The 10,232-nt window shown below is 33.9% G+C and overlaps 1 protein-coding gene and 1 long non-coding RNA gene across 3 annotated transcripts; one reads left to right on the forward strand and one right to left on the reverse strand.

Annotated features, from left to right (window-relative positions):
• Nucleotides 1-2,739: 2,739 nt before the first annotated feature.
• LOC142610801 (uncharacterized) lies at nt 2,740-3,921 on the reverse strand. Of its 2 annotated transcripts, none has more exons than XR_012839887.1 (3): nt 3,709-3,921; nt 3,347-3,434; nt 2,740-3,165 (listed from the first exon to the last, which is right to left on the reverse strand). It is a non-coding gene; the product is annotated as an uncharacterized LOC142610801 (long non-coding RNA). The 2 variants fall into 2 exon arrangements; XR_012839888.1 differs by having other exon boundaries at nt 3,703-3,921.
• Nucleotides 3,922-7,581: 3,660 nt separating this feature from the next.
• LOC142610800 (cytochrome P450 81Q32-like) lies at nt 7,582-9,547 on the forward strand. Its single transcript, XM_075782743.1, has 2 exons — nt 7,582-8,514; nt 8,843-9,547. Exons 1-2 carry the CDS (start codon nt 7,621-7,623, stop codon nt 9,467-9,469), a joined length of 1,521 nt encoding a protein of 506 aa, XP_075638858.1. The 5' UTR covers nt 7,582-7,620; the 3' UTR covers nt 9,470-9,547.
• The last annotated feature ends 685 nt before the right edge of the window (nt 9,548-10,232 follow it).

Below are 10,232 nucleotides of genomic sequence, written 5' to 3' on the forward strand. Positions count from 1 at the left end.
TAATTGCCCTTCTATTTCTCAAAGAACTTTCTTCTCGTAGTCCTATTTGATCCTTTGGCTTTTTCCCATTTTTCTTTGATTTTCCAACAACAAAATGATTTTTTTTCCCTTAAGATAAAATAAAAGAAAAAAAGAATAGTACTAATGACTGTGTTTGGTTAGCATTGGAAATCAAAAGGAAAAGTCAAAGAAATCTTATCCATTCCATGTTTGGTAGCCAAGAAAATCAAAAGAAAAAGCCAATTAAAGTCTCATCTCCATTCATTTCTTGGTAGCCAAGAAACTAAAAGGAAAAACCTCTTCTCCATCACAAAGAAACCAAGAAATCCCAATGGCCTAAATGGTAGAAAAGTGGAGAGGAGTGGAAACGTGAGAGGATAGAAAATGAGGAGAGGATAAAAGGTGGGAGGATAGCAAAGATTTAGTTTTCTCTTATTTGTGTTTGGTTGGGAGGGGGAAAAGTAGAGAGATGGAAAACTTATTTATTTGGTTGAGAAGAAAAATGAGAGAATGGAAAAGTTAAGTTGGTATAAATTTACAATTATGTCCCCACACCATATAAATTTTCTGCATTAAAGATTGACGTTTGGAATGAAACCAAAATCGTTTGAGAGCTGTTCTAAACCTCCATTTTCTCAATATATAAAGCCATATATAGAATGCGTTTGGATCCGAATGATTGTGGCTGCGTTTTGTGCATTTGCATTTTCTCCTTTTTTTTCTTTTCTTTTTTTTGTTTTGTTTCTGCCGCGAGAGACGAGCAGCACAGTGTGCATTGTGCGTGTACTGTGCGCGCATTGTTCACGCACTTTTTTAAAATTTTTTATTAAAAATGGGTCCCGCAGCACTATTCACACATTTAAAAATTATTTTGCTACAGTGTTTTTAATTTTTAGTTTTCAGTAATAAGTTTTATCCAAACGGACCCATAGTATCTTTTCAAAACACACAGAAAATCCTACGGGAAAACCTAAGATTCACTTGAAATAGTGAATCAAATAGGGAGTTTTTCACAAAACATTCCCAAGTTAACTTTCTTTTGATTAGGACCTTTTCTAGTCTTGATCTTTGAATTTTGAAGTTTACAAATCAATTTTGTTTGGTTATGAATAGATTTAACTGAAGGGAATGGTCAAAATCAAGCCAAAGAGCTTTTGTTTTTGAGGTATAATTTCTAACCTTTTTTTTTCATTTCATTGCTTTTTTTTGTTTTAATCTTCCTCTTTTCTTTGTTTTTCTTGCTTGTTTATGTTGTGCTGCTTTGCTTAGGTTTTCTTTATTCTATTGTTTAAGCATATTATGTTGTTAGATTTGTTGTTTAAAGTTTATGCTTTGTTTCTTTGTTCTTGCTGTTTCTAGGTTAGGGTTTTTGGTGTGTATGCATACGCATGCTCTTTGCATACGTATGCATACTCGAAGTATGAGGTATAAATACAATTGGGCTAGTTACGCAAGCCCTATGTACATGTACACATATTCAAGCCCCAAAACCCTAATTCAATCCTTTTTGTTTATGTTTTTCTATCTCTCTTATTTAACATGTTTCTACCTTGTCTAGGTCTGTGTTTATAAGTCTTCACTCCTTTGTTTGTCCTTCGCATGCTAGATTATGGTTTCTTTTCATTTTATTACTTTGTCAAGGACATACATATGATATGACCATGCATTGATGCATAGGTGCTATGATGTTGTGAGGTAACTAAGATAAGTCATGCATTCACATGAGACACATGAGTAATGTCAATTTGAACTTTGACTTTCTCTTATTTGACACATGAGACATATTTCCATGTGTCAACATAGTTCTTTATGTTTTGTGACTAAAGAAATCTGCTGTATTTAGAAAATTTTAAACTCATCATGTATAGAGTTGTTCTGTCTACAGTAAGAAGCCTTCCTGAGTTTTGCTCTCTACTTTATATTGAATCATTCTTTCCCATGTCTACATATCACCCTCCAACCCATTCCTAGAAGGCATGGAGATGCCATTTGAGCTAGAGCTCAATGTCAAGTTTTGCTTGCTTTCTACAAATCTGCTCTCAAAAAATTCCATAATTCCATTTACCAAGAAATTATTATTACTATACATTCTAAAGACTCTTAGTCATCACAACCCAAACTTTGATGGTATTTACAAAGGATCCTGACAAATTACATTGAAATAAATAGACACGCCTTTTCACTATACAACTAACCCAACTAAAAAACTTAAATCAAAACCAACCCAACCAAAACACTCAAAACTAACTCATATTTCTTAGTTCATAACCAAATCAAAGGAAAAAGAAAAAAAGAACTGTAACATTCAATTTCACCAAAGCTGTACTTATTCACCAAAATGACTCAATACAGCATTTTTACATATCCACTAATCTAATGAGCTTATGCAGATAGCCGAACACACATACTATCTGTGCCTATGGATTCTGACCTGGCCTGTCAACAACTAAAAATGCAGAAGAGAATACTATATTATATTCAATCATTGACAGCTTTGTTCTAAATTTGGGTCTATGGACTTCCATATTCAAGAAATCTCTCAACAGGAAAAATTTAGTAAATTGCATAAATCAAGTCTTGACAGTTCCAAATTAGCAACGGGTACACAGCAAAAAAGTAACATAGATTAAAAAATAAAAATAAAAACTTCACAAAAAAATTTATAAGCTTGAATCACAGCAGATTTAAAACTTACGTGAAAAATGTGATATTCTCATCTACCATTCCTATGAACCACAATGAACAAAAGAATGGGAGCATAGAACATTTAACAATGAATAAATTTTAAAAAACATATATGATTACAGAATTTTGAAATAGAAAGTGAGGGGAAAATAAATATAAATAAGTTGGAGAGGGGCTACACTGCATATTTATATTATATAAATAAATAGATAATAGAACAAATAACGCAGGAACGGTAAATCTACTTTGTACTCAAACCTCAACAAAATTTAGAACTGAACAAAGAAACGAAAAAAATTTTGGGAAAAAATAAAAGAGATAAAGAGAGAAAGAGACTAAATTTCAGATCACATCAAGAAAAACCCTTCTGTCTTCTTTGTTAACTTCAAAGTTCAACTGAAGCCTCTCATAGCTTGTACCTTCTGTGTCTACAATTTTTTTTTTTCTTGCTCTTCTCTCTCTTGCTGCCTTTTAACGTCCCTTGTACAGTGAAAAGGAAATCTGATATTAACTAATCAAATCTAACCCAAAAACATATAGAAAAAATAAATCCTAACCCAAATACCTAAATGAAAACAAAATAAATTCTAACCCAGGTACCTAAAAATCAAACCAATCCGAGCATAAAACATATTTAACATTCAATTAAAAAAAAAATTACCAGTGATGGTTCCAATAGAGTGGAAACTATAGCTGGTAGTACCGCTTCTAATCAGACTTGGACTGCTTCCAAGGATTTGCCTTTCCACCTACAAACCCAGAAAAAGAAAGTTAAAGAAAAACCCTCCAATTTTTTATTACATAGATTTGAAATTGAAATCAATCATTTACAAATGAAATCTACAATTGAATCCAAGAGAGAGTTAAATAAATCCAAAGCAACACATACACCCTACCCATAAACCAAATTTAATCCTATAACCTTGAACAAAACCAAATCTAACCCAAATGCCTAAATCGAAACACTCAAATAGAAATCATAGTTATCATGTAATTTTAAAAAAGAATAAAGAAAACCTTCACCGGTAACGATTCCGATTGCATGACGATGGTGGCTGCCCTGAAATTTATCTCTTTGTCGATCTCTGTTCTTCATTTGCTTTAACGGGTTCATTATCTCGACTGAAGGCGCTTTCAATCTCTGTTCTTCTGCAGTTTACGAAATCTCTCTTTTTCTCTCTCTGTTCTTTTGTGTTTTTTCTCTTTCAGCAAACCGCCTCTGTAACTTTAAAACCCTTTGGATGTGAGAAATGGATGGCTTTTATTATGTTTGTTTTGGGCTGAACAGGTGTAACATGTGGGCTAATGAGTGGCTTTTATTTTGATTGTTTCGGGTTGTACAGGTATAACTTGCGGGCTGTTGTGATTTTAATGGTAAAGGTGAGTCTTCCGCTGTACGGTTTTTTAAAGTTAAAAATTGTATTAGGCTCCGTTGTAAAATATTTTTCAGATGTAAAATATTTTTAAATGAAAATATTTTTGATAAAGGAAAATATTTTTAAGTGTTTAGTGGTATTTTAAAAAATACTTTGAAAAATATTTTCAGGTGTTTAGTTATGTTCTTGAAAATATTATAGATAATACGTTTTCTACTTGTTGCTCATATTTTCTCAGCTTCTAAACAAATATATAAAACGCAAAAGAAATAAAACCCAAAAAAAATTATCATCAAATCTGGGAGAGAAGAAGGAAGAGAGAGAAGCTTCGATCACATGATTGACGGTGAAGGCGAGACACGCAGCGAAGGCTAGATCGCAATCGAGAGGCACAGCCCGGACGATGAGATTGCGTGGCATTAGAGTCGATCTTGGTTCGGTTTTTTTTTTTTTTTTTGTTTTTTCTTTCTCCGGAAATAGTTTGAAAGTAATGGTTTGGAGATGGTTTTTGGACGGTGAGAGATGGGTTTTGGATCGTGAGAAATGGTTTGGAGATGGGTTTTAGACCGTGGGGCGGCACAATCTGGGTTGGCCGAAGCTTGGCTGGGCTGGCCAGAGCTTGGTTGAAGTGAGCTTGGAGATGAGTTTTAGACTGTGTGAGGAGTGTGCTCGAGCTCTCTCTCTTCAGGTGTGGTTTTCGGAAATTGTTTGAAGGTAAAATAAAACTGTAAATGATTTTCCGTTAGAAGGAGTGGTATTTTATGGTCAAAGGAAATCATTTCAAGTTGACCATATTTTACATGTGCATCCAAACACACGTGATGGTGTAAAATAATTTTCGAAAGTTGTTTACTCCCAAAATCCAAAACAAACACAGCTTAAGTAAAAAATTAAAAACAAAAATAAAAACAAAAAATTACATTAATTGAAATCAAAACGTATCTTGAACAAGAATAATAAAAATACAAAATTAAAATCTAAAAATCACAAACCAAAAAAATAAGAACAAAAAATTAAACTATAGATCCACATAATAACACATGCCCAAATTTTCTAGCATTTTCTAAGCCTTTCTTGTGACCAAACACAAACACAAACCGATTCCAAGCAAGAACAAAAACACAAACACAAACACAACCCAGCTACAGATCTTCCTGCCAACCAAACACAAAAGCAACAAACCCAGTTAGAAGCAAACAATTAACAAGACTTTCATCTAAGTGTTCTTCTCGCCTTCTTCTTCCTTCTTCTTCTGATATTCGCTCTCAATTCGCTCTTTCTTTTTATCTTTTTCTTAATTTCTCTGTGGAAATTTTTATGGTTGTTGTTTATTGCGATTTCTGAGATTCCGATCCACCATTGCCGGAAACCATGGGTTCTCCGGTGAGTCCCTCGTGACTCCACTCTCTCCATGCATGATCCGAGTCACCGTCTTTGCCTCCAGATTTATCTCCTCTACCATGGCTTTCTCGGAAGGTACTTTTCATTTCCAATCTCTAGGTCTTTTTAAACTCTTGCTCTCCGTTTGGTTACGGAGAAAATATTACAGCAAAGCAAGTGAAAAAGCAGAACCGAGTTTTTTTGAAAAGATTTGATGTGGTTTTGGATCGGAATAACTCGCGCCTCAGCTGTGTTAAGCAGAATCTGAGATTAGGAGCTGTATTTTCTTTGCTTTTTTTTTTCCTTACACTTTCTCGGTAGCCAAACAGATGAAATAGCATAATTGTAACAGGTAGTGTATGAGTATTGAAGTTGAAGCATGTGTAGGGATTGATGCGTACTGATTAAAGTTTCTCTCTACATTTTTTTCTTGTTTCCTAAAGGATTTGGCGTCTTCAAGATCATTTTGGTGAGGATTCTGAATAAGGAAATTTACTTCTAGTTCATTCGGATCAGAAGCGTCTCTCTCTGTTGCGGTGGATTCTATAAAAAAAAAAAAAACTGGATTTGTGTTTATTGCTTTTGTATTTGGTTGACAAGGAAGATCTGTCGCTGTTGTTGGGTTTGTGGTTGTGTTTGTATTTTTGTGTTTGGTTGACAAGTAAGGGCAAGAAAATCTTAGAAAATCTGGGCATGTGTTTTTATGTGGATCTATAGTTATTTTTTTGTTCTTATTTTCTGGTTACGTGATTTTTGGATTTTAATTTTGAATTCTCAATTAATGTAATTTTTTGTTTTGTTTTGTTTTTAATTTTTTTATTTAGTTAAAATTAATTGATGCTGACGTGACATTTTTTAATGTCAAAATAAAATTTTTATTATTATTTTAATAATTTCGTCTGTCACGTAGGTCAGAGCCATTAGGGCACTGACAGAAATGATTAAAATAGAAGGTGTTTTTCTAAACAGAGACTAAAAGTGGTGAAAATAAAAGGTAGAGACCAAAGTGAGAATCGTGTGAAAATATAGGGATGAAAATATAATTTTAACCTAATATATTTGATGAATGTTATGCAGCAATAACAAGATAAATACATTTTTTTAATGGATTTTTTTTAAAAGTTTTATATTTGAAATTCAATGTATAAATTTATTAAACTTATATAATAAAATTTATATTAACCATAAGCTTCATTTTTACACATAAAATATCAACCTTTGTAATGTTTTTGTAAAACAACTTATGCATAGTAAATGTAGTAAAAGACACATACCTCTAAAAAGTGGAGAAAATACACCATATATTGGGTGTATTTTTTCTCCATCTCACACGTGTTAGTAAGGATACATGTGTGAGATCCTAGAGAATTTGGAGACTAAAAAGTTTGACACGTTGCCTTCCCAACTGCCACCTAAGCTTCACTTTTACACATAAAATATCAACCTTTGTAATGTCTTTGTAGAATAACTTATGCATAGTAAATGTATAGTTCAAAAGACACATACCTCTAAAAAGTGGAGAAAATACACCATATATTGGGTGTATTTTTTCTCCATCTCACACGTGTTAGTAAGGATACATGTGTGAGATCCTAGAGAATTTAGAGACTAAAAAGTTTGACACGTTACCTTCCCAACTGCCACCTAAGGAACTCGGCGAGAAAATAAGTACGCAATTAAATCGTCTCTTTTTTAATTCTGGACTTTTTTTTTTCCAAACCTGCCATGGTGGTCCTGTCCTTTTCTCATCTACTATTATTATTATTATTATTCTAACCTGCCATGGTGGTCCTGTCCTTTTCTCATCCACTAATATTGCCTCTTATCCACAATAACACATGCAAAGCCAAATGCGATTACGCACTCAGTGACATAAATCAAAAGAGAGAAACAAATATACGCAGTCAGTGACGTGAGGCACTAGATAGGCATCATTATTATGTCCCTTTTGGGCCAAAAAGGCACCTCATCATTGAAAACATGATCTTCAATGTGGTGTAAACAAAATTGATTTCTGCTCATTTGAATAGTATCGTGTGTCAACGTGTGATTTACCTTTAAAACATATGATATTCTAACACTAACTAGCTAGTCCCTATAAATATATAGTGATCACATGCATCTTCAATCATAGAGCATCAGAAATCATTTCAGTATCAAAATATCATAAAAAATAAACATGGAAGCCATCTTACGATATTTGTTTCTCACCCTACCCATCTTTCTTGTTGCTTTTAAGCTCATCCTCAAAACAAGAACTACTCAATCAAAACACCTCCCACCTAGCCCACCATCTCTTCCAATTATAGGCCATCTCCATATCATTAAAAAACCACTCCACCGTACTTTCCATGCACTCTCGCAAAAATATGGTCACATATTCTCACTCAAATTTGGTTCACAACTTGTGGTTATTGTGTCATCCCCATCAGCAGTTGAAGAATGCTTCACAAAGAATGACATAGTATTAGCCAACCGTCCTCCCTTCCTATTAGGCAAGCACCTTGCCTACAACAACACCACCTTAGCACAAGCCCCATATGGCGATCACTGGCGCAACCTCCGCCGCATTAGTACCCTCGAAATCTTCTCAAACAATCGCCTCAACAAGTTCTTAGGCATCCGAAGGGACGAGATCAATCACTTGCTACAAAACCTATCCCACAACTCTAGCCACGGTTTCGCCAAGGTAGAGCTACAATCAATGCTCTTGGAGATGACATTTAATAACATAATGAGAATGGTGGCAGGGAAACGATTCTACAAGTACGGTGAAGACGTGAAGGACGAGGAAGAAGCGAGACAGTTTAGGCGGATAATTAAAGAGTTAATAGGGTTCGGAGGGGCATCAAATCCAGCAGAGTTTGTGCCCATCTTGCGGTGGATGGATTATGGTGGTTTGGAGAAGAAGTTGAAGAGTCTCTCCAAGAGGATGGATGAGTTCCTGCAAGCACTCATTGATGAGCAAAGGCGTAAGGAGGAAGAGGGTAACACTATGATTGACCATATGCTTTCTTTGCAAAAATCACAGCCAGAGTACTACACGGACCAGATCATCAAGGGGCTTATATTGGTAAGTGCACTCAATAATGCTTCATCTCTTACTGAGAAAACTAGGAAATCGTGGTTTTTTTTTTTTTAAATATTTTTTTTATTCTTACATCTTGAAAAGTAGTCATGCAATTATTTGTTTTATTTTTCTTTAATAGCTTCATCGGAATTGCTATCTAGTGCAAAAAAGTGATATTCTTAGTCCCGAAAAAAAAATCCACAGTAACATTAGACTAACTAGTTACATATGATCATCATCATCATCGTTGAATGTCACAGAACATATAAAAAATCTGTTTTTATTTAATATATTGTTGTTCTATTCTAAATAACTCGTGTATAATGCACAGGTATTGTTACTTGCTGGGACTGATACATCAGCAGTCACATTAGAGTGGGCAATGACTAATCTACTAAATCATCCTCATATATTGAAGAAAGCTAGAGATGAGATAGATAGTCAAATTGGAGAAGAGAAATTGATTGAGGAATCAGATGTTTCCAAATTACACTACCTTCAGAGTATTATCTCAGAAACCCTTCGATTGTATCCAGCAGCACCATTGTTAGTACCCCATATGTCCTCCGCTGATTGCACCATTGGAGGATATGATGTACCGAGTGGCACAATGTTATTGGTCAATGCATGGGCCATACATAGAGATCCTACGGTGTGGGATGATGCAACTAGTTTTAAGCCCGAGAGGTTTGAAAATAGTGAGAGTGAAGGACATAAACTAATGCCATTTGGGATTGGGAGGAGGACTTGTCCTGGGGCAGGCCTTGCCCAACGTACAGTGAGCTTGACTTTGGGTTCGTTGATTCAAAGTTTTGAGTGGGAAAGGATTACCACAAAAGAAATTGATATAAACGAAGGTAGTGGGCTCACTATGCCTAAAGCCATGCCATTGGAGGCCATGTGTAAAGCACGCCCAATCATGCATAAGCTTCTTTCTAAGTCAACATATGATATTTGAGCAATCTCCTTGAGTTACATTTGAGAAACTTGCTTAGTTATTTGTTGATAATTTTAATCATTTAATAAAATAAAATAAAATAAACCATTACATATTCAATTTGAAAATTGAATAATTGTATCTATATAAAGTTGTATCTTGTTTTGGTTTTTTTTTTTTTTGGCTATGGCGTTGTTGTTTGTGGCTTGTACTGAATAGTTATTTGTATTTTTGTTTAAGGAATAAGATAGGATTTGGATAATTTTACTTTTCCCTTTGAAATTCTTATGTTAAATTAGGACATTTTGTTATAAGATATAAATAAATCAAGTTGTCTAAAATTTGAAAGTTAACTGCAAAAACACTTGTGTATTTACTAAGTTGGTGAGATGAATGTCTAGAAATTTGAGTCATATTTTCAGATTATATATATATAGGGTTGGGTTCAAGTTACACCTGGTGTAATTCTAAATAATGTTACACTACTTAATATTTTTTAATTGGATGCAAATTTTGACAAATCTACCCTTAGATTACATTATTTTCGTATATTCTCCATGCTTGCAAAATTTCAAGGTGATCAAAGATTAATAGCCATGTCATCAATAAATTTTTTAAACTCAAATTTTTGTAGTTTGAAATTATGCATAAAAGATGAGTCTATGGATCGAATGGTAAATTATATTCAATTGGCATGGAAATTGTCATGCATATTAAGAACATATAGAACATGTAATTCAATGGTTGGATTTTCAAAATATGAATTTTATAACAAGTTGTTGGG

Source organism: Castanea sativa, chromosome 9 (assembly GCF_040712315.1).
Source record: "Castanea sativa cultivar Marrone di Chiusa Pesio chromosome 9, ASM4071231v1".
Lineage (NCBI taxonomy): Eukaryota > Viridiplantae > Streptophyta > Magnoliopsida > Fagales > Fagaceae > Castanea > Castanea sativa.